General features: G+C 43.4%; 1 protein-coding gene across 2 annotated transcripts in view; it reads left to right on the top strand.

Annotated features, from left to right (window-relative positions):
- Micu2 (mitochondrial calcium uptake 2) overlaps positions 1 to 15,725 on the top strand; it is an 86,365-nt gene extending 70,640 nt beyond the window's left edge. Inside the window, exons 8-12 of one of the 2 annotated variants that reach the window (XM_036199003.1) lie at positions 3,007 to 3,104; positions 7,850 to 8,021; positions 12,308 to 12,416; positions 12,794 to 12,951; positions 14,568 to 15,725. In XM_036199003.1, coding sequence (XP_036054896.1) covers positions 3,007 to 3,104; positions 7,850 to 8,021; positions 12,308 to 12,416; positions 12,794 to 12,951; positions 14,568 to 14,672 — 642 coding nt within the window. In that variant the 3' untranslated portion in view covers positions 14,673 to 15,725. The other variant, XM_036199004.1, reaches the window with a different exon arrangement.
- Positions 15,726 to 25,194: the final 9,469 nt, after the last annotated feature.

Genomic DNA, 25,194 nt, shown 5'->3' with positions numbered 1-25,194 from the left:
TCTGAACTCAGTCCCCACTCTTGTGTGATCAGTACTCTACATACTAAACTGTCTCCATAGCTCAATATCTCATCTCATTGTGGCTTCAAAGTGCATTGTAGTATGGCTATAATATTTATGCTGTCATTTCCTTTTGGGGAGTATTTGGCATGTATCTCTTTCATAGTTCATAAAGCTGCAAGGAATAATCTTAGGATTATACTGTTTTATAGGCATGTGACTGTATCTTAGGGATAACTTACCACAAATTTAATTGATGAATCAAGAGTGTGACTGTTGATAAAGTTAACAGACTTTGATGAATATTAACCAGTATGTCCTGTGGGACATAAATTTTCATTTCTACCAGTGGTGTATACCAATACATTTTGACTGACAATGTTCTATAAATGTAACTCCATCCTGTGAGATTTTCTTAAACTTCTGAATCACTCCATCTTTAGAACATATCTATTTCAAAATGTGTAAATTTTTAAAAATCACAGCCTCTGTCAGGAGCACATCTGTATCCCATCACTTGGGAGGCAGAGGCAGACAGAGCTCTGTGAGTTCAAGACCAGCCTGGGCAACACAGTGAGACCCTGTCAAAAACCAAAACAGCCCCCCTCTACTGACAGCACAGCAGGGAAGATTTAATGCTGGTGCCAAAGTTGTCTTTTTAGGAAGAAAAAATAGTTTACTGAAGTTAGCCCAGGCTGGGAAATTGCGCAGTTGGTAAACACTTGCATTGGAAGCCCAAGGACATGAACTCAATCCCCAGAACTGATGTAAAAGCTAGATTTAGTAGTGCACACTTGCAATCCCAACACTGGGAAGGCAGGCAGGAGTGTCCTCGGGGTTCCCTGGCAAGCTCATCTAACCTAACCTAGTTGGTGAGCTCTGGGCCAGTGAGAGATATGGTTTCCAAAGAAGTAGATGTATTCCTGAGGGTAACACCTAGGGTTGTCCTCTGGCCTATACACACAAAAAAACTATTGTTAAAAATTACAATAATTAAGAGCTGGGGAAATGGCCCAGTGTCTAAAGCACTTGTGTAGAAACATAAGAACTGAACTCATGTACACACTGGGCAGGTGAAGGGGTCACGGTGATCACAGCTTTGCAGACACAGGGCTTCTGACAGCTCAGGGCCCAGTTAGACCCTGCCTCAGCACAGTGGAGAGGAGCCTCCTGTGTCAGCCTTGAGCATCCGCACACATGCACCACACATACACAAAGGCAGATATGTATAATACATGAATAAGAAACTCCTTGAAACAAATGAAAACTTAGAAATATTTGTTTGCTTAGAGCAAAGTATGTTGACATTATTAAAACAGCACTGTACTCCTTGAATCTCAGAATCGGCACCTCTGAGGTAGAATTGCACCTTTAAGGCCAAGTTGGGCTATGGTGAGATCCTTAACTCAAAAAAAAAAAAAAAAAAAAAAAAATGGGGCTTGAGGGGTAGCTCAGTAGTTAAGAGCATTGGCTGCACTTCCAGAGGTCCTGAGTTCAATTCCCAGCACCCACATGGCGGCTCACAACTGTCTATAACTCTAAGCCTATAGGATCCAATGCTGTCTTTTGATGTTCAGACATACATATAGACAGATCTTTAAAAAGGGGAAATGGGCAAGGAGACTGAAAATGCAGCTCAGTGTGGGGCTTACAGAGCATGCACAGAATCCAAGGTCAGTCCTCAGCACCTCATAAATAAAGCATAGAGGTGCAGTCCCATATCCAGGAGGTCATGGTCATCCTTGCTACAAGAAATCCTGTCTCCAAAGAATAAAAGTTAGAATAGACTTGTAAAGTAACTCAGCAACTCATAAACAGGGACTTCAAAGCAGATGTGGTGTGAGACTGTCACTTCATTTAATTTTATGTTGAGCAAAACTTAATCTAAATCTAACTAGGAAAACAAAATTACCAGGGATGTAAGGGGAAGAATTGGTAAATATGATCAAAATACATTGTATGAAATTCTCAAAGAATTAATAAAAGTATTTTAGCTACCATAAACTTTTATTCATGCTTTGACATTTGGTCTGATGTTTGGTAAATGTTAGAAGTAAAAGCTATCCTTCTGAAGGGAATGTGAAAGTGTAACATTCTGTCTAAACACATAGCTTACACCCCACAGACTTAACAAGGATCATGTTTTTATGAAGTTGAATGTTACTCATATTACTGGTACAATCATAATAGTCAGCTACTGTTAAATAGCCAGCCCATCAGTAAATACTATGTAATGTTTGGGGAATAAAACAGGTTTTTTCTGAGCTTAAATTTTGGGACATTTGGCTATTTAATTGATTTGTCCCCTGATTCTGTAATCCTGAGGCAGATACCCTTAGCTTCATTAGATATGTAGAACCTTAGTACTGTGGAAATTTCAATCTAAAAATAAAAATTTCTAGTTCATAGCCAAACAGTGGGAGAGAGTATAAAGACACTCTTTCACAGCTAATGGTATTTGTGGGCCCTAGGCAAACACAGGCCTTCGCTAAGAGGTGCCAAAGAGCTCCCTCCAGTCCTTCAGTTATGTGAGTTAGGCAGCCCCTGACTGAACTGCCGCTCTACACAGAGAGAAGTCAGCACTGAAGACAGGAGCATAGGGTACTAGACTCCAGACCAGTGTGGTGTAGGCTTCAGAGAGCCTTCTGGGTAGCATTTCAAGGAGCACTAGAAGGGGCTTACACCATTAGTCTAGATGTGGTAATACACACCTGTAATCCCGGCTGTACCGAATGAGGGTGAGGAGTAAACACCCTGGACTCTTTCTAGATTTGTGACTTTCCCCCATTTGGTATAATTTCGACTGTAGGCTTGTCCTGTTAGGATGTGTCCCTTCTCTACTAGTTTCTGTAGGGCTTTTACCACAAAAGGATGTCAAGTGGAGGGGGGAGAATTTGTCAAGGAATCAGCAGGAGTGACTACCCCCTCCCTTCTTGTCCTACAGGACACACTTGTGGATATTTCCTGAAGCTTCCACCCACAGGTTCCTTTTTGCCTTTTTTATAGGAACCAACAGTGAAAGAGCCTGGAGTTAACACAACCCTTCAAGTGCGTTTCTTTGGGAAAAGAGGAGAAAAAAAACTTCATTATAAAGAATTTCGAAGGTAAACATAAAATATGGGAAATTTTTATATGTAAGAAATTAAGAAACTGGCCAGGCAGTGGTGGCACACACCTTTAATCCCAGCACCCAGGAGGCAGAGGCAGGCAGATCTCTAAGAGTTCAAGGCCACCCTAGTCTACAGAATGAGTTCCAGGACAGTCAGGGCTACACAGAGGAAACCCTGTCTCAAAAAGCCAAAAAAGAAAAGAAAAGGGGGGGGGGGGATGAAGAAACTGAATATACTCATTTCCTAGAACTGCAGACTAAAGCAGCAGTTCTCGGCTTCAGAGTCATGACCCCTTTGGCAAACCTCTGTCTCCAAAAATATTTACAATTCCTAACTAACAAAATTACAGTTATAAAGTATCAGTGAAATAACTTTATGGTTGGGATCAGCACAGCATGAGGAACTGTATTAAAGGGTCACAGTGTTAGGAAGGCTGAGAAGCACTGCTTTAGACCAAGATACGATTTATGGTTCTTTAAGGTATTTATCACTGAAAACTTGACCTATAAAACATAAAGTTACTATTCTCAAAGTATTCTAGCCTATGTAAAAAATAATGTCATTTATAAAACGTAATAGTTCTTTTTAGTTACTTGATACTGGTAACTAAGAGACATACCCCTATCATCACTTCAAGAGATTTTTGTTTTATTTTGGTGTTTTGGTTTTTTGAGACAGGGTTTCTTTGTGTGCTCCTTGTAAGTAAATTTGTTGCAACTCTGTGGGTTTGGTCCCAGGTTTTGGCACCAAAATGTGAGTTTTGCAACTCTGGGGAAAGGTATCCTGACTACTTGGGGAGTCAGGCAACACCTTGAGCTGCTTAGGACAGCTCTGACAGCTGGAGCTGCAAAGAGACAGCTCAACCACGGAAGGCAAGGTATCCCAGACACCTTGAACCTGAAGTTGTCCCGGACACCTGGAGCTGCTTAGGAAAGATCTGACAGCTGGAGCTGCAAAGAGACAGCTCAGCCCTGGAAGGGAAGTTTTTCTGACTGTTCAGGAAAGTCAGGCCTGGAACTGCTTCATCAGGGAAGGGTATTCTGACTGGAAGAGTCAGGCCTGGAGCTGGCAGGAGCTCTGCAGGGAAGGGTATCCCGACTGTTTGGAAGAGTCAAGCTATACCTAGTGTGATGGGGGTGGTCTCCCCACAGGATATAGCAATCCTCTCCTGGAGAGCTGCTACAGCTGGGCTTTGCTCAGCCCCCCCTTAAGGAGACTTACTAGCAAAGCTCTGCTTCTCCCGCCTAAGATGCTGCTTCTTTTGCTTCACTCTGCAAAAAGGGAAACCCCTGCAGAAATGTAGCAATATCCTCTGGCTCTGGAGAAAAGTGTTACTTTTTCAGCTCTCTCTTGCTCTATCTACTGAGGGACATCTCGGCAAGGATCTTCTCTGTGCCAGTGAATGAAGATCTTCACACCCAAAACTCTTTTGAGAAAGAGGTTTATTTGGGAAGGAGGAGTCCAGGAGAGTAGCTGCTTCTACCAGGGCGGAGAGAACAGCTCACAACTGACCAGGCAGGGCAGTTTACACAGGATGTCTTGGGGGCAGAGTCAACCAAGGGTTGACTTGGGGCCCAGGGTTCTACTGTCCTGTTCTGTGATTGGTTGGTTTCACAAGTCAATTGGACAGGGGCAGAGGTGGCTCTGAAGGGAGCCAAACTGTTTCTTTCACTGGCCTTACTTAGCTTTTTGACACTAATTCTAAGGCCAGGGCACATTTCTTTCACTGACCTGGTTCTAGGGACCAAGAGTGTTATTTTGGCACTAGTTTCAGAATCAGGGCATATTTCCTTGGTTCTGGGTTTGGAGATAAAGTTCATTTCTCTGGCTCAGGTCCCAAATGCAGGCTGTGTTTCTTTCCCTGGTCCTGGGCCCCCAGGGCCAGGGTTTTACTGTTCTGCTCTGTGATTGGTTGGTTTCTCAAGTCAGTTGGCCAGGGGCAGAGATGGCTCTGATTTAAGCTAAACCGTGTTTTTTTCATTGGCCTTATCTGAGCCAACTTTCCCTAGTTCTGGGCTCCAGGGTCAGGGTCAGTTTCTTTAGCCAGCCCCTTTTCCCTACACTCCTGGCTGTCACTCTGTAGACCAGGCTGGCCTTGAACACAGAGATCCGCCTGACTCTGCTTTCCAAGTGCTGGGATTAAAGTCATGTGCCACCACTGCCCAGCAATTTTGTTCTTACACAAAACAACCAGCCACATTGTAAATGTATAAACAAGGCCATGAGCTGTATCCCTGAGTGCAGCTCTGTTGTGGCCAGCACCGGCTAATCTCAGCAGGAGTTACTGTGCATTGAAGCTGTTCTGAGATGTGGGGACTCAGCTCTGGTCTACAAAGGCCTCTTCTGTAGAGGCCAGCATAATCTGCATAACCCAACAGCTGTATTATGAAAGCAGCCAGAACAGTGCATTAGGAAGCAGGTAGCTCCATGTCTCGGATAAAGCTTTATGCTAACACTGACTTTTAGCAGTTCGCTTAACTTTCTTGAACTCATTTCTTTGTAAAATTGGGCCAATAGAGTATCTGGTTACTGCAGACATGAACACAGTGGAGCCCTGCTCACCTCCTCCCTGGGCCCCTATAGTGCTCTCTGGAATAGTCTCTAACAGTTACTAGAAAGCAACAGATCAGAACCAGAAAAACAATGATCTGGAAGGCAAAGGGCCTGCGCCTTATTCAGCTTACTGCATTTCTGCTAAGATTTACTGTGTGTTTGTATGTGTGTGTGTGTGTGTGTGTGTGTGTGTGTGTGTGTCAGGCCGTGTCTCAAATACTAATCTCTTTTGCAAGCTATGTGGTAACATGCCCACCATTCAGATGTATTGCACTAAGTGCCTGTGTCAATGAAAAGGTGAATTACTAGCTGATTTTACCCCATGTGGGAAGTTAGGAGTAGACAAAGGGGAGACCCCCATGAAAGTGTGTAGCCCATGAAGTTATACAGGTTCTCATGTATGTTTATCAGATGGTTTTCTTTAAAAAGGCCTTTGGCATTGCAAGGAAGCTGAAACGGGAAGAGATTTTCATAACTGACACCAGTGACCAGAAGCATACTGTAGTCAGTGCTATTCAGACGAGGAGTCACCTCTGCTTTCTCCTCCTTCTCTGTCCAGTTGGTCACCAAATACCTTTAATTCCCTTTTCATGGTCCCTTGGTCCTTCACTTCCCCCAGTGCTGCGGGAGCCCAGCACAGTTCTTTGCCTCTTACTGTTTCTTCAGTCAGCCTACCAGTCTCCTACCGCCTGGCTCCTATCTCACAAGACAGAAGGGGAGAAGAACAGCACAGCTCTTTTGTGCACATCTCTTCGTTTGCTACACTCATCTCCAAGTAAAGATTCTGTACCGATCCTAAGGCAGCTCAGTCCGTGACGTGCTTGTTCTGTAAGCACAAGGACCAGATGAAGAAACAGACATGGCTGCACATGCCTGTAGCCTGAGGGCAGGGGAGGCAGAAACAGAAGGCTCCCTGGAGCTTGCTGGCCAGCAGGATCCACCAGTCAGCAGTGACAGACCCTGTTTCAAACAAGAAGGTGGAAAGTGATGGAGAAGATGTCAAGCTTCAGTCTATAGCCTTCACAAGCATGGAAACACACACTACCTCACATGCACCCATATACACACATAATGAAGCACATGCACACACTAACACACAAAAAAGAATCATTGAGTATTATCATAGTACATAATACAATAAAACTCAGTAAAACAAAATGCAAAATATATCAGTAAAATATCTCTTACCCATAAATTCAACCCAGAATGCATTCAGTTTTAGACAAAATTCTGCTTTGACCCAGAAAGAAACATAGTATCAAAAAATCTGCTTCTGGTACATTCAGCTAATGTTGTAGGTGACAGGCACTCATCACAGAGGTAGACACCTACGCCCATGCTCCCTCCACACTTGGAAGTGTAATTACAGGAGAAATGCAGACCCTAAAGCCAGCTGTTAACAATGGTGCTTTTCTCCCACTGGACTGAAGGTGTCTTTTTCTATCCCACGTATATATTCCACCCATTTCAAACTGTGATGTGACACACACACAAATAAAAATGGATTTTAAAGGAGATTGCAACACATGAAAACATAGGATGCTCAGAATGGCTTTCACATGACCTGGGTAATAATCCCTAGTACAGCTCTTCTGGGTTCTTGTTCAAGAAAGTGGAAGTTTGATCTTGCAGCCATTCATCCTGTACCTTCCCAGGAAGCTGTCGGTGTGGCTTTGCTCAAAGTGCCATGCTGTTTGATGAAAAAGAAAAGAAAAGGCTTGTTGAGTTGTAGACTTTCACACTTTTGCCCTGATAACTGCAGATAATTTCCTGTAGACCTAAGCTTCTGATACAGTCATTGTCCCTGTGTTGGTGTCCATTCATTATTTAGCTAAAAAGGAATATCCTCTCCTAAACTTTATTTTTTTCCAGTTATTGATGTTTCTACATTGGGAAAAATGCTTTCCACAGGATGTTAGTTTCTGTGGATCTATTAAAGCAACATTTTGCATAACTTATGCCTTCCCGTTCATCACAGCTTTGGTTGCCAGGTGTAATCTTCACAGACATGCTGGACTATTGGACTTCAACAGCTTCTCTGGCTGCTCTCTACACAGCCCCGATGCTTCCTTATGCTCATCTGCCAGAGGGCAGCCACTTGGTAGGGGGAGAGATGTCTTGAAGCCCCACTTAAAATATTGGGTGGAATACCACTAGCTGAATATATTGTGTATTTTAATATCTAGATTTATGGAAAATTTACAAACAGAAGTTCAAGAAATGGAATTCCTACAGTTTTCTAAGGGTCTGAATTTCATGAGAAAGGAAGACTTTGCAGAGTGGCTCCTTTTCTTCACTAACACTGAAAATAAAGACATCTACTGGAAAAACGTGAGAGAAAAGTTGTCGGTAGGAGAGGTCAGTATGCCTTTTCCTGTCCCTGGGATGGACGTGACTAGAAATTCCTATACCGAGGAAAGGAACCCTAAATACCTGAGACAGTGCTCCTGGTACTGGAGCCTGAAGCCAGGTCAGGGACACTTTCTGAGTACAAGCTTCCTGTCGTGAGCTGCCTCAGACACAGGACAGCCTCCGAGCCTGCAGCTCACCGTGAGACAAGGCTCTACCCAGTGCTGACTGCTTCTCTGGAGAACTTAGCCAGTGAAGATGAGCAAGGTTGTTGGTAAAGATTGTAAACCTTTGAAAGGGGGCCATGGTTGTCTCTGTTTACATAGGATTTGACTCTGTAGCCAGCAAGACCAACAGAACCCACTTGAAAACCTCTAGGAACAATATGAACTCAGTGAAATGCCTGTTATGTCATTAGCATATTAGAAGTAGCTATGCCGTGTGCACATTTTAAGTGAGAAAATGGGATGTGTGTGTAAGATACAACATGGTAATCACCAAACCAGCAGTCATGGCTTTTGCACGTGTCTGAGTTACGTTCCGTTGCTGTGATAAGACGCCATGACTAAACACAGCTTACAAAAGGGAACGTTTAACTTGGGCTTCCGGTTTCAGGGTTGAGTCCATGGTGACATAGCAAAGGTTTGGTGGCAGGGACAGCTGAGAGCTCACATCTTAAGCCACAAGTTAGAGGCACAGGGAGAGAGATGCTGGGAACAAAGACATAAGTCTTTTGAAACCTCCAAGTGTGACATGGTATTCCAACAAGGCCATGCCTCCTAACAAGGCTACACAGAGAAACCCTGTAATTAAAAAATAGAAAGAGGCCCTGGGTTCGGTCCTAGGCTCTGAAAAAAAAAAAAAGAAAGAAAGAAAGAAAGAAAGGAAGGAAGGAAGGAAGGAAGGAAGGAAGGAAGGAAGGAAGGAAGAAAGAACATACAAGTGATCTCCTTTCTCTCCCTCTCTCAATGTTGTCCAGTTAGGCCTTGTATTTGTAATTCTTCTGCTTCAACTTCCTGTGTGCCACCATGCCTAGATGGGCAATACAATTGATAATTGAAATGGAAATACATAATTACAAATGAATTTAATTTTTACAATTTTTTAACTTATTCTTTTTTAATTTAATCTTATTTTTATGTGCATTTTTTGTGTAGATGTGTCAGATCTCCTGGAATGAGAGTTACAGACAGTTGTGAGCCACCGTGTGGGTGCTGGGAATTGAACCTGGGTCCTCTGGAAGAGCAGTCAGTGCTCCTAACCCCTGAACCATCTCTCCAGCTCCTAATTTTTAAAATGAAGAAACATTTACAATGGTGATGCATGCCTTTAGTCCCAGTACTCCAGAGCCGAGGTAGATAGATCTTGAGTTTGAGGCCCTCCTGGTCTACAAGCTAGTTCAAGGACAGCCAGGGCTACAAGGAGAAATTCAGTCTCAAAAAAACCCCAAATTAAAAATTGTTTAAAAAGGAAAGCAGTGTTTACAACCTGATTAAATACGAGGAAACAGCTGGTCTTAGAGCTGCTGCTGGTATTGAGTAGGGAACAAATGTTTTACATAGAAATGCTCCTCCTGGGCCCTGTCAGGTTGACAGCTGAAGCTAACTAGCACATAATGGACTCTTTTTAAAACCCATGACCCTCAAACACTCAGAGGATCTGAGACTTCTCTATTTATATGAGAATTTAAAAGATCAGTCTGTCAACTACTATAAAATATCTGAAATTTTTATGTTTCCAAATTACCCTGCACAATTTAATGGATGCTTACAGAAGATACAAGATTATTGGGCCAGAGACCAAAAACAATAAAAATAAACAAAACAACACAACCAGTACTCACAGCACGAGGGTGAGCATCCTGTTTGTGTTAATTTATCCTTACCATCCAAAGCCCTAACAGTGATTGGGAGAGTCCCTGAGGAAAGCTACTGTACAGGAGATCATCCACAGCCAAACACATCAGTCCTTCAGAAGAGGCCGGAAGCAAAATTTTCTGACCTCTCTGCAGAAGGGCGCCTTGTTGTTATTATCCTGGCAGTAAATAAGTACTCCTGTGTGTAGTCAGGGTGCCTGTGTGGGTGGGCCACCCCTGAGCTGGTGGCCTTGGGTTCCATAAGAAAGCAGGCTGAGCAAGTCAGTAAGCAGCACCCCTCCATGGCCTCTGCATCAGCTTCTGCTTCCAGGGTCCTGCCAGGCTTGAGTCCCTGACCTGATTTCCTTCAATGATGAACAGTGATGTGGATATGTGAGCCAAATAAACCCTTTCCTCTCCAAGTTGCTTTGGTCATGGTGTCTGATCACAGCAATGGTAACCGTCATCAGGACAGGACATACAGTCACGAGAAGAGAAATCACATATGAACAGTGTAAAACCTCATTCTGAGGATGTTCGGGTTCAGATAAGAATGAGGTGCCGTTTCCACCTGTAGAAAAGCCTTGCATGCACAAGGTCCTGAGTTCAGGCCTCAGCATGCTGGAAAGAGAATTGGGCATTGGAATGGCTGTACTCCATGCCTGTTTTAAGATCATGATAAGATATACAGAGAAATGTTCCCTGTTCACACCTGTGCTGACAAATTCACTGTGAAAAAGAAAGAAGTGGAGTGCAGAAACGCTTGAGAAGGTGGTTCCAGTCAGACAGGCAGTCTGTGTTGTGTGGGGTGCACAGCGGCTTTTACATGAGCTGTGTATTTCTGGATGTACAGGTCTGTCCACGCCTTTGCAGTGAGGTCAGAAGAGGGGTCGGAGGAGGAAAGCAGGCTCCTTATCCTTCACACTGCTGCCATGTTTTAACCTTGATGGTGTAGTCTTCAGTTTTTTGTGGGGACTGGAGAGATGGCTCAGTGGATAAGAACACTGGCTGCTCTTCCAGAGGACCCGGTTTGATTCCAGCCCCCACATGGTGGCTCACAACTGTCTATAACTCCATCTAGGGGACTTGATGCTTTCTCTGGCCTCCATGGGCAGCAGGCGTGTAAGTGGTACATAGACAACACCCATACACATAAGAAAAATAACAAATTTTTTAATGTGTTGTCGTTTTTACAAATAAAACTTTAATTATTCCACAAAGGCCCACAAAAGCTGAGAGCAGTGAGACTTGCGTAGACCATGTGTGGACAGAGGGCAGGTCCTGAAAGGCCCTGCAGGGATAAGATCTGGAAGAATTTTCTTTCAGATTGGGAACCTTCACACTGTGGCTCGGCTGGCGTGTACCTATAATCCAGCTACTCTGGAGATCAAGGCAAGAGGGACAGTGAGTTTGAGATCAATCCAGGAGGAGAGAGTTTTCTGAGTTCTTTTTTTAAATTTAAGATTTATTTATTTTATGTATGAGTGCTCTATCTGGTGTATGGCTTTATGCCAGAAGAGGGCATCAGATCCCACTATAGATGATTGTGAGCCACCATGTGGGTGCTGGGAATTGAACTAGGGACCTCTGGAAGGGCCATCTCTCCAGCCTCTCTCTGATTTCTTTTTACTGGAAAAAGTAGCTTTTTAACTTAGGTTTTGTTTGTTTTTAAGTCCATAGATACTGAAATCAGATAGACCAGGGTTCATATCTCATTGTTCTACTCCATAGACCTCGGACAAAGGAAACTAAGAGGCTCCCGTCTTAGATTTAGGCTAACGTCACACACATCATGGATGGCAGAGCTGAAGTTTCAGCATAGGCCACCTTGCTCAGTGCCTGTACACCGGCTAAGTAGGAGTGGCCCACTGAACAGGCAGGCTGTCTTAGTCTCCTTGGCCGTGGTCACAAAGTACAGAAACCTGTCGTCTTCTCTGTGTTCTGGAGATGTGACGTCTAAGATCAAAGTGCCAGCAAGGCTGAGTTTGACCTGGTTTTGTGGTGAAATTCCTCTCAGCTTCCACACAGTGTCCTCTGTGTCATCAAGACTGCTGCTTTTTTGGGGGGTGGCGGGGTGCACAGGGAGAACAGGAAGGAGAGCAGCAATGGGCGCTGATGAGTATTCCCTCAGACATCAGCCTTGCAGGACTGCAACCCTCCCATGATCACAGCCTCCTTACCAGGGCTTAGAACTTCAGAATGAGCCTAAGGAGGAAAACAGGGCTGGTCCAGAGAACCCAGTCCACACAGCACATGGTAGCGCTTGCTCTCATGGACCTTCCTCAGCTTGAGAATCTAGTATCCGTTCTTATTCTGTTTAACATTTCATCAACTTGCTTAGAGAGATTGAAGTTCAAAAGCTTTAGGATAGAAGACTTAACATCAATAAGATTTTGATGTATATACAAAATTGTAATTTAAAAAACTTTCTTTTTATTAGAGCATTAGTTTGGATGAGTTCAAGGCATTTTGCCATTTTACAACGCATCTGGAAGACTTTGCTATCGCCATGCAGATGTTTAGCTTAGCTCATCGCCCTGTGAGACTGGGTAAGATACGGATCATTTCATTTTTATTGTCTGTAAGTAGTTTCACTATTCAGTAGATGATGCCGACAAGGAGAGGATTAGCAAGCAGTAGAATAATGCATCTTGGTTATTCTCAACTCGTAGCACCAGCACACTACTTACTCAAGAGTTACTTTATTGCTTTTATTTTCTTATTCTCAAGAAGGGGGAAGAGGGAAAGGAGTGGAATTGACTGTGTGACTGGGAGCCTCGATTCACTGGAAATGGCCTGATTCACTCTTGTGGCACTTCTCAACCAAACGCATGATTTGAATACACCTCTCAAATCGTGGCACTGTTTATTACGTCACTTAGACTAATTTGCCTGGTTGACTACGGTCTCTTGTTTTGCTTTTCAGCGGAGTTTAAGAGGGCTGTGAAAGTAGCAACTGGACAGGAACTCTCAAACAATGTTCTGGACACCGTCTTCAAGATCTTCGACGTGGACAACGATGAGTGCCTCAGCCACGGGGAGTTTCTTGGAGTATTGAAAACCAGAATGCATCGAGGGCTATGGGTAAAGGATTTTAGCTCAGTTCTTGTTTTGTTTTTTTAAACCTCTGTTTTTACGTGTTAGTGACAATGGTATTAAACCGAGGATTTAGGACAAATGTAATACATTAAGTGGAATCTTAATCATTTATACAGAAACTATAACTACAACCAAAACACTGAGCTGTCTTTTACAAAGAATAATATTTAGCATGTTCTTTGCTTTAAAAATAACCTAAGTCTGGGGAAATGGTTCAGTTAGTAAGTACCTGGGTTCAGTCCCCAGAAACCATATAAATGCCAGGCACGATGGCATGTGCTTGTAATCTCATTTCTGGAGAGGCAGAGATAGGCAGGTTCTGAGGGTTTTACTAGCTAGCCAGACTAGCCTACTCTCTGAGCTTCGGGCCAGTGAATAACACCCAAGGCTATCCTCGGACCTCAGTCATAGTACATACTTGCACATGCGCTTGGACGTACATGCATACACACTTTTATATTTGAATGTGCACACGCATGTGCACACATAAATCTGAATCTAGTAGAAAAACCGCTGTTCAGAAATCACAGCCTTGGATCTAACCTGGAGTCTAACTTTGGATCTGACCTTAGATCTGACTTTGGAACTGACCTTGGATCATTAGGTTCAAATCCTGCTCTGTCATGTATTAACTGAGAATCTTGAAAAGCCACTTAGTTTTTCTGTGCCTCAAGTACCTCATCTAAATAATTAAGAAAACTAATAGATTTACCAACAATAGCTATACTGGGAACTAAATATAAAGCATGCAGAACTCTCAATACTTGTCGTGGCTGCTCATAGTCATGTGCTGGGCTCTGACTAGGTGACAAATAAAGCCCAGAATTTTGTTTGCATTAGCATCTACAAGATGTACTCTCATGAAAGAAATTTGCATTATAACTTGGGTCTAAAGCATCTCCACAGACAGTAGATAGTTAGGAAGAGAGCCAGGAAAGAGCGATAATAGAGATTGATGCTTGTGTTCATAGCATAAGGTTATTCATTTACAATTTAGAAAAGAGATCCCGATTCCCACAGCACATGTGATCTAGGAGGAATTAATAAATATGGTCTTCATTACATCCATTTGGCAACATAGCCCACCCTCAGCTTTCTTTAAGAAGTGTGGAAAGGCAGTGAGCAGGACCGTAAAACAGGAGACCACGCCGGGCGGTGGTGGTGCACGCCTTTAATCCCAGCACTCAGGAGCCAGAGCCAGGTGGATCCCTGTGAGTTCTAGGCCAGCCTGGTCTACAGAGCAAGATCCAGGACAGGCACCAAAACTATACAGAGAAACCCTTTGTTGGGAAAAAAAAAAAAAAAAAGACAGGAGACCATGCCCACACTCAGCTTTCTTTAAGAAGTTTGGTGCCGGGCGGTGGTGGCGCACACCTGTAATCCCAGCACTTGGGAGGCACAGGCAGGTGGATCTCTGTGAGTTCGCGGCCAGCCTGGTCTACAGAGCTAGTCCAGGACAGGCTCCAAAGCTACAGAGAAACCCTGACTTGAAAAACCAAAAAAAAAAAAAAAAAAGTTGGAAAGGTGATGAGCAGGGCTGTAAGACAGGAGACCTTGTCTAGCCTGATCCCATGACCGCTGGTCTTTCTCTCGGCTAACAGGTGTCGCAGCAGCAGAGTGTGCAAGAATACTGGAAATGCGTGAAGAAGGAAAGCATCAAGGGCGTCAAGGAAGCCTGGAAACAAGCTGGAAAGGGCCCCTTTTAAGGAAGAGATGGGTAGCAATTATATCGTTTGAGGTGCCAGAATTTGTGACATTTTCTCAAAGAGTGAACTGGTTTTCTCTAAGTCTTCATTGAGTTGCTTTGTAAAGATGCCATGTACTCATTTTCTGATTCAGGAAATTGGGGGGGGGGGGGCAGAAGTGTGTGGCGCAGTGTGCATGTGGAAGCCAGAGGCCAGCCTGTGGGCGCCAGTTCTCTCCTACCATGGGAGTTCCGGAGATTGAACTTGGGTCGTGAGCGTTGGTGTCAAGTGCCTTTACCAGATAAGCCATCTCACCAGCTCTGACTGAGTCATTTCTTGGTAAATTTCATTAAAGAATAAAAAGAACAAAGTGTTCCTTTACAAAAACATGCTGTATGCAGAGTGATGCTTCGGTAGGCTGGCGGCTCTAGGTCGTCACTGAGGTCTTGGACATGAGGATGTGAAATGCTCTCTAGAAAGCTAATCAGGTGCCACCAGGGGAGGGACTTCATTCTCAAGCCAGCTGTGGCCGCCAGCAGCTGTGGTGTCCCAGGAGTGAATGCACTGAAACATGTGCTCCAGTGTCTCTCGGCTGTGTCCTCTCCTGTGTGACTGTCCCTTAGCGGTGTGTTCCCTTCCTTGAGAATATCATGTGACAGTGTCTTATCTGGAAGCAGGATCAAGTATTTACATTGATACAAGAAAAATATGCCTCCTTTAAATTTTCCATGCTTTTGAGATATAAATGCATTACCCTCTCCCAAACACATAGGTTTGGGGGCTCAGCCTGCATAGGACACAGCTGAGTACCACACTTTGCTAACCACACACACACACAATTGTCATAAGATCAAGGTCTTATAAGATATATTGGGTTGTGGGAAACATTCAAGATGACACTATAAAATAGTAGGCAATAAAATCAATATGAAATAATGTTATGGGGAGATGTATGTACATGTTTATGTATGTGTGTTCAGGTGGGCATGTTATATGTATGTGGAAGCCCCTGCTCCTATAACCCCTCACCCGTGCTCCTGAAATACAACCCCAATAAACCCATTAGTTCACCAAGCTAGACTGGGATGATACTATTACTTTGGTCTGGTTTTTTTATTTATTTATTTCATGAGTGTAGATGTTTTGCCTGCACTGTGTGCACCTTGTGTGTACCTGTGGATGTTGCGAGCCACCATGTGGGTGCTGGGAACCAAACCCAGATCCTCTGCAAGAACACATCAGAGCAATTCCCGTGATCCTGGTCAGGTCTATCAGAGCAGTCCACTGTGATCCTGGTCAGGTCTATCAGAGCAGTCCCCTGTGATCCTGGTACCAATTTTTGTTCTGGTCTGTTTTCTGTTGCTATGGCAAACATCACAACTAAAATCAGTTTGGGAGGGAAAGCGTTACTTCAGCTTATATCTCCTGATCACAGTCCATCATGAAGAAAGTCAGGGCAGGAACCTGGAGGCAGGAACTGATACAGTGGCCATGGAAGCGTGCTGTCTACTGGGTCTGCTTTCTTACACCACCTGAGACCACCTGCCCAAGGATGGCACTCCTCCCAGTGTGCTGGGCCCACCCACACTGATGATTAATCAAGAAAATGCCCCCACAGACACGCCTACAGACCAATCTTATCCCAGCATTTTCTCAATTGAGGTTCCCTAGCTTATGTCAAGTTGAGCAAAAAAACAAACAAACAAAAACCCATCATACTCCTAGGAATTCAAATAAACACATGCTGATAGTCATTGTACATTTAGGCAATATATGTAAACACTCTGGTGTCCATCAAAAGATAACACAAAATGTTTTGTATACATACAGTGCAATGTTACTCCACCATGAAGTTCTGGCACATGCTACACCACAGATTGATATTGAAAATATACATATGCAAAATGAGAGCCAGCAGAAAGGACTGATGTACAGTGGTCATGTACCTAGAGCTAAGAGTTGAGTGGGGGGAGGGGGTTGGGCAGTCACTTGTGATTGAGGAATGTTAGCTTGAGTTTATGAAAAATGTTATGGCCGGGCGGTTTGGGCGCACACCTGTAATCCCAGAGGCAGGTGGATCTCTGTGAGTTTGAGGCCAGCCTGGTCTACAGAGCTAGTCCAGGACAGGCTCCAAAGCTACAGAGAAACCCTGTCTCGGGGAAAAAAATAAAAAAATAAAAATTTATGAACACATATTGATAATGGCTACATAACAGTGTGACTGATATCAGCCTCACATTTGTAAATACTGAAAGTTTCCACTTCTGTGTAATATATATTTTACCACAATTTTTTAGATTAGTAGTGTAATATAGCAAAACCCATTAAATGTGTACTTGAAATGAGTGAGCAGTATAAGATGTGATTTATATCTTAATATATTTGTAAACAAGATTAACCAATGGATTGGAAAGAAGTATTTGGAAATAGCAAGAAAAAAAAAAAAAAGATTAACATTGAAACTGGAATTCTCATCCTTCTTTCCTCCCCACAACCACTAGTATTTTTTAGAAAAATTCAATTACATATATTGGGGGAGGGGCACACACATGTGACATGGCATGCATGTGGAGGTCAGAAGATAACTTGAGGAAGTCTGCCCTTCCACCATGTGGATCCCAGAGATCAAACACACATCTTCAGTCTTGTCAGCAACTGCCTTTACACCCTGAGCCATCTTGGTGGTCATTACCACCGTCTTTAACAGATATTCATAATGTCCGTTTATTACTCAGGTATCTACCCCAGTAACAAATACCTGAAGTAATTGACTGGTAAAAAGAGAACGGTTTGGCTCATGGGTTTAGAATATTTCCAGTCCATGATCAGGTAGAGACCCATTGCCTGCAGGCTTCTATTGTGGGTCCAAGATGGCAATGATGGGAAGTGCATGATAGGACAAAGACACTTACCTTTTAGCCAGAAAAAGGAAGCAAGCAACAAAGGTCTCTCATTCCCCTGGGGGACATATTCCTGATGAACCATAGCATCCTAACAGCACCAAGATGATGACCAAACTTTTAAACATGGGTCTTTGGAGGACATTTAAGATCCCACCCGTGAGGTGGCTTAGCGGATAAAAGCATTTGGTGCATAGGCTTGATGACATGAGTTTAGTCTCTCTAACCCACAAAGAGGACTGTATATAGTGGCTCATCTCTAATCTCAGCATTCCTACAAGAGATGGGAGGAAAAGACGGGAGGATTTCACACCTATAGCATAGTGAGAAATGTTACTGATTTTTGTCTTTACTCTCTTGGGTGGCCTGCCACCCAGCTCCCAAATAAATCACACACTGAGGCTTGTTCTTAATTATAAATGCCCAGCCTTAGCTTGGCTTGTTGCTAGCTAGCTTTTCTTAACTTTAAATTGTCCTGTCTACCTTTTGTCTCTGGGCTTTTACCTTGCTCTTACTTCTGTAAATCTTACTCTTGCTCTGTTGCTAGCAATGTGGCTGTGTGGCTGGCCCCTGACATCTTCCTCTCCTTGTTCTCTTGGTCCTGCTTCTTTTCCTCCCAGATTTCTCCTATTTATTCTGTCTGCCAACCCTGCCTATCCTTCCTCCTGCTTCACTATTGACTGTTCAGCTCTTTATTAGACCAATCAGATGTTTTAGACAGGCAAAATAACACAAAGTAACACTTCACAAAGTTAAACAAATGGCAACATAAAAGAATGCAACACATTTTGCATCATTAAACAAATGTTCCCACAGCACAAATGTAACACCTTAAAATAGTATTCCACAACATTTCCCCCTTTTAGTCTAAATAAAAATGAAAGGTTTTAACTTTAATATAATAGAACTACATATAACAAAAGCAGTTATCAAGAATTAATTTAGAATATTCAGTCCATTTATATTTACCATATTTAAAGAAACTATTCCATTATATATCTTAATAAGTCCAAAATTTTATATCTAACTTACTTTCTATCATAACTAAGGAAAATATAACTCTAATTATTTAGTCTCTAACTCCATCAAAGATCCAAAAGGATGTAATATTTTCTAACAACAGAGACATTCGACCGCCTAGGCAGTCACCCAAAGTTCCTCTGCAACTTTGGAGCACTTATCTTCAGCCTACAGGCCTAAGTGTTTGGCAGACTTTTCAGTGAAAGGAAATTTTAAGCACTATCCTGCCTTGTATTTGTGAAGTTTGTCAGTTGCTTTCCTCTGTGTCTTGCAGAATATCTGGTAGACTCTTCTGTGAAGCAGGAATTTTGAAGAACTGTCCTGCCTTGTATTGGCAAAGTTCAACAGTCTTTTTCCTGTGTGTCCTGCATGTCCAGTCTACAGAACACATTGTCAGCAGTCAAAGGCAAGAGCAGTTTGTTTGCCTAGTGGCTAACCTTGCCACAATGAAAGCAAACTCCACAAGGAGTTTCTTTGATGCCCATCATCTCTGAAGTAAATTGGTGCTGCCAGGAGCAGATGTGTCTCATTGTCATGAAAACCTTTTGTTAACAAAATTGTAAATGCCATATTCTATAGGTCTTTAAAGTATTTGAAGACCATTTAATCTAAAATACATCTATTTAACCTTAAAAACATACCTAATGTTACTACAAGTTTAATTATTATACATTAACTACTAACCACATTTCTTACTTATACATTGCATTTTTAAATGAAACTGCATAAGTACAATACCCTAAACTAAAGTAGAAATGTATATATAGTGCAACAAAATTAATGTTAAATTTATATCAATATACCAAAATCCATGCCAGTGCAAAATATCTGAGGTTATTAGTTGTCTTTTTATCCAATTTTCCTATATTCCCCTAAATATAGCAAACATCCATAACCTACCAAATAGTGAAAAGTCTCCCACACCCCTCTTGGGAATGTGGGCGTCATGTTCTGTCTGTGGGCAAAGGCATCTTTAGGGTCCCTTAGAAAATTTGAGATAATGGTCAAGTCCTGGGAAGACCAGCTATAACCTTTGTTGATAGATATCACCTGTCAAGTTTCAGGAGATCCCTTGATCAAACCTGATCAAATCCACAGCCTCTTGTTTCCTATGGAAACAAAAGCAAAACCACCTCTCCAAAGCAATGCATATTTTAAGTTCCATTTTACAAATACATTTTTTTTACTTCTGCTTTGAAGTTAAGATAGCCCTAAAGTATCTAGGTTAGTTCAATTTTGCAGTCCTGTTCACAATCCCATGTCTTCTAGCAGCTGTCTTTTGCTCATCAGCATTCAAAAAGTTCAAAATCAACACAATACCATACAGGATCGAGACTCCCTGTATATTTTCCATCATTGTGTGGATTTTGTTTTTTTTTTACTTTATTGCTCTCTTTAAAGACTTTATTATTTTAAACTGTTTCTTTCTATGACTGTCCATACTCTTTATTTCTTTCTTAAGCCTACACACGTTGTAAAACACACTGGAACCTGTTTAGAGGCTGGTTTTTGTTTTTGTTTTTTTTAATCTGGACCTGTTTTACTATGTATCTCTAGTCTTGTTTGACTGTGAGCAAACTGCTAAGCTACAGCTGGGTCCTCCTTGCTGCTCCATCTGCTGGCTACACCGGCTTCTCAAGTCTGAGAAGCTCATGGCCTGGTCAGAGGTGCACTGGACCAGGAACTGCATTCAACCCCCCCAACTCTGGAATGCCAGTGCCTGCACAGTGGCAGGCATTTTTCACTTAGTTTTTTGTTTGTTTGTTTGTTTGTTTTATTTAACATGAAAAGGGCTGTTTCTGTACAGCAGAACTTTTTCCCCCCACCCCCCTGGAGCTGAGGACCAAACCCAGGCCTTGCACTTGCTAGGCAAGTGCTCTACCACTGAGCTAAATCCCCAACCCCCAGAACTTCTTAAAAGAATGGTATCCATATTTTTTTTTCTTCTTTTCTTTGTTTGTTTTCAGCTTTCTCAGACCCTAGGGATATTCAAGCCCCATGTTGGTATGCCAAAATGTTGTTTGTTGGTTTTTTAACAACAAACTTTTGGCTCTTTGTTCTTTGGGGCCCACCACTCAGCTCCCAAATAAATTACACACTGAGGCTTGTCCTTAATTATAAATGCCCAGCCTAAGCTTGGCTTGTTGCTAGCCAGCTTTTCTTAACTTTAAATTATCCCATCTACCTTTTGCCTCTGGGCTTTTACCTTTCTCTTACTTCTATATATCTTGCTTTCACTCTTACTCCGTAGCTGGCTGTGTGGCTGTGTGGCTGTGTGGCTGGGTGGCTGGGTGGCTGGGTGGCTAGGTGGCAGGGTGGCTGGGTGGCTGGGTGGCTGGGTGGCTGGGTGGCAGGGTGGCTGGGTGGCTGGGTGGCAGGGTGGCTGGGTGGCTGGGTGGCTGGGTGGCTGGGTGGCAGGATGGCTGGGTGGTGGCACCCTCCTCTCCTAATTCTCTTGCTCCTGCTTCTTTTCCTCCCAGATTTCTCCTATTTATTCTCTCTGCCTGCCAGCCGTACCTATCCTTTCTCCTGCCTCGCTATTGTCTGTTCAGCTCTTTAGTAGACCATTCAGGTGTTTTTGACAGGCACAGTAACACAGAATTAAACAAATGCAACATAAAAGAATGCATCATATCTTTGCATCATCAAAGAAATGTTCCACAGCATAAACAAATATAATATATCTTAATATTCTACAACAGAGAGATGAGAGATCTTGCCTCAAAACAAAGTGAAAGAGAGAACTGGCTCCCACAGTTATGTAGAAGCCCATGAATGCACACACACACATAAATAAATGATAGAAGGACTAAATATGAAAATATCCCAACTATAGCGGTCCTTATTAATCTTTCTAAATATTTATTTTGTTTGTTTGTTTCCATTATTGCTTTTCTTTTTTTCCATTTTTTGGGGGAGGTTTTGTTTTTGTTTTTGTTTTTGTTTTTGTTTTCTTTCGAAACAGGGTTTCTCTGTGTAGCCCTGGCTGTCCTGAAACTCACTCTGTAGAGCAAGCCAACCTTGAATTGGGGCCCACCTGCCTCCGCCTCCCAAATGTTAGAATTAAAGGCTTGCACCACACATTTATTTTTTAAGATAAAGCTGTAACACACATGAGTTATAAATAAAATAAAATCGCGTGTAACCAGGAGTTCAGGCACAACTCAGGCACGACTGTATTGGAAGAGTTTCCCTAAATAAATTTACATTTCTGGAATACCCTGAGTCAATGCCCTCTAGAATATCTAGCAGCTGGGTAGAGAACCACTGAAGAGGCTGGACACAGTTGGGTGCTCCGTAATCCCAGCTATTTGGGAGGCTGAGGAGAGGATTACCTGAGCTCAAGGTTTTGAGGCAAACCTGGGCAACGGTGAGATGTCCTGTCAGAAAGGAGAGAAGGGGAGTGATGACTGCATTCCCCAGGAGGTGGGAGAGCGCACAGCTTGAGCCGAGTCCCTCACTAGTAAGCAGAGCACAAACGAAGACAAGATACCAATCCATACTTATCAGATGGCAAAAAGTAGAAATGTGATCCTGCAAAGGTTAGCATGGAGTCAGGAAACAAGATCCCTGTGCCTGCTGGGACACCTAGGAGGAGCCTGCCTCCCAGACAGATGCACCCAGGGAAGCATGCTAATGTGCTCCAGGGTGGCTCCAAGGCTTCCTGCCAGGACTGCCCACACCAGTGTTCACCACTAAGGAAAAGCAGGAATAAAATGAGCCAAGGAAGACAGTGCTTGGTTAGAACTGTGATCTGAGTCAGCAGGAATATGAGTCCAATATAATAAGCTTAGGACATGGGAAATGTGACTTACATGTAGCAACCACAATTTATGTAAGTCAGAAATGAGAGCCACTGCAGGTGGATCTCTGTGAGTTTGAGGCCAGCCTGGTCTACAGAGTGAGTTCCAGGACAGCCAGGGCTACACAGAGAAACCCTGTCTCAAAAAACATAGATAGGGCTGGAGAGATGGCTCAGAGGTTAAGAGCGCCAACTGCTCTTCCAAAGGTCCTGAGTTCAAGTCCCAGCACCCACATGGTGGATCACAACCATCTGTAATGGGATCTGGTGCCCTCTTCTGTATACAAAATAAATAAATAAACAAATAAACAAATCTTTAGATAGATAGATAGATAGATAGATAGATAGATAGATAGATAGATAGATAAAGGTCTTGCCACCACACCTGGCAATCTGAGTTTGATCCCCAGGACCCATCTGGTAGGAGGATAGAAGTTGTCCTCTAACCTCACATATGTGCTCACTATGGCATGCAAGCCACTGTATTTTTTTTGTCTGATGATACTGTTTGTCCAATCAGAATGTAATTCCACAACACAACAGCGGGTACGTTTGTACCCACTGCTGTGTCTCTGAAACCTCAAACGACGCCTGGCACATAGTAGGGGCTTTGTAAACTGCAGATGAGCACTCAGCTAAGTAGAGAGGGCAGCACAGGACAGATGAAAGAATTGGATGTGTCCAGAGCTCAGTTTGATTTTTGCAGCCCAGCACTGCAAAATGAAATAAATTGTAACTCTTTTAAAAATTGAGGGAGCAGGTGCGAACACCTGTAATCCCAGCACTCGGGAGGCAGAGGCAGGCGGATCTCTGTGAGTTTGAGGCCAGCCTGGGCTACCAAGTGAGTTCCAGGAAAGGTGCAAAGCTATACAGGGAAGCCCTGTCTTGAAAAATAAAATTGAGGGGTGCCAGGTATGGTGGCACACACCTTTAATCCCAGGACTGGGGAGAGAGAGGCAGGAGGATCTCTTTGAATTCAAAGCCACCTGGTCTACATAGAGAGCTCCAGGACAGCCAAGACTACATAAAGAGACCGTGTCTCAAGAATAAATATTCAGAAGCCTATGAGATGGCTCAGCAGCTAAAGGCACTTGCTACCAAGGCTGATGACCTGAGTTCAATCCTCAGGACTCACATGGTGGAAAGAAAGATCTTGACTCCCAAAAGTTACCTTGTAACCTCCAGATTGGCTCTCCCACCCACATACAAAATAAATTAAAACTTTTTTTTATTTGTTTGTTTGTTTGTTTTTGTTTTTTGTTTTTCAAGACAGCGTTTCTCTGTGTAGCTTTGGAGCCTGTCCTGGATCTCACTCTGTAAACCAGGCTGGCCTCGAACTCACAGAGATCCGCCTGCCTCTGCCTCCCGAGTGCTGGGATTAAAGGTATGCACCACCAATTAAAACATTGTTAATTAAAATTCTTCTTTAATTTAGGCACATTAAGGTTCATCGTAAGAAAGAATGCATATTCTCAAACTGTGGAGTGCAAGTTCACGGGACAACCTCTTCAGTGCCGTGGAGTAAAGGAGACCAGAAGAGAAAACCGTGATGACAGGAGGCACTTGCAGTGTCCTTACAGTCGCTTTCAAAGAAAAAGAACTCAATACGAAAATTCCACAAGATGGCACCCTTGCATTCCAAAAGCATGCCCAGGCTCTCGCAAGAAAGCAAGACAGGCACAGGATGGCTCAAAGGCCACCAGAAAGAAAATACCGCAGGGCTGTGGACCGCCAGGACGTGGTGCTTACCAGCTCTCGGAAGAAGAACCAGCGCCTGCTCCCTGCGTCGGTCTGTATTTGAAGGGGAAGGAAAGGAACCCTGGCGGGGCGGTGAAGTTCCTTCTTCCGTGTCACCACCACCACCAAAGCTTCCCTGAACACTGTCTGCTGCGCCTGCAAGGGGCTCCCCTTTGTTTTGGTAGGAATCAGTCCTCCTTCCAGGAAAGTGAAAACAGAGCACACTCTGCTTAGAACACTCCAGTTTGCACAATATTTGTGAGAATTATTTGATGTTGAAGGAAACACTTAGTAAGGCCCAGAGTCATATACATGAGTCATAACTGTATGAAGTAGCCCAGACAGCAAAAGTTTAGGATCCAAAGAAAAGGAAAAGCTTGTCCATTGCAGCATCCTTTCAGATAATAAAATCTGGAAACCATATGACTGTCCAGCACAGTGAAAATGGATAAGTGGATTAAATGATTGAATTCTAGGCGGCCGTGTGAAGTGTGAGTGGATAAACTAAGATGCAGGATCCTGCCGATGGCAAAGCTTGTGTGTCTCACCGCTCCAGTATTATTTTTCCACGCACACAGTGATGCCAGGCAGCGATGGGGGATGCTGGTTTCCTGTACCTGCTGCCAGCACCCTGGGCTCTGCCCACAGTGAGCAGTATAAGGGAGGCTGCAAGCCTGGGGTTGGAAGACAAGCCCTTTGATGTCTCCAGTCTCGGCTTTCATCCCTGCAGCCTTTGGTACCAGTCTCTGGCTGCCTTTTTTTTTCTTTTCTTTCTTTCTTTCTTTTTTTTTTTTTTTTGGCACGCCCAGAACCAGCTTCATTGTGTGTCTTCCCCACACCCCACCCCCAGAGGCACCAGCCCCGGCCTCCAGGCATCCTTCCCTGAGCAGGCAGGGCTGTTCCCTCAAGCTTCTAGGTTGCAATAGCTCCAACATCTTGCCTTTGTAGCCAGGCCCCAAACACGATAACTGCTTCCAACAGGGATTACTCCAGCTCTCTCTTTGATTAAAATTCCCTAATACCTAGTGTAAACACTTCGTCTTTGAAAATCAAACTTTCTGTTATAATACTTAATGTGGACTCT

Source organism: Onychomys torridus, chromosome 9 (genome assembly GCF_903995425.1).
Source record: "Onychomys torridus chromosome 9, mOncTor1.1, whole genome shotgun sequence".
Classification (NCBI taxonomy): domain Eukaryota; kingdom Metazoa; phylum Chordata; class Mammalia; order Rodentia; family Cricetidae; genus Onychomys; species Onychomys torridus.
The sequence above is the reverse complement of the archived record's forward strand: the minus strand, read 5'-3'. Positions and strand labels throughout refer to the sequence as shown.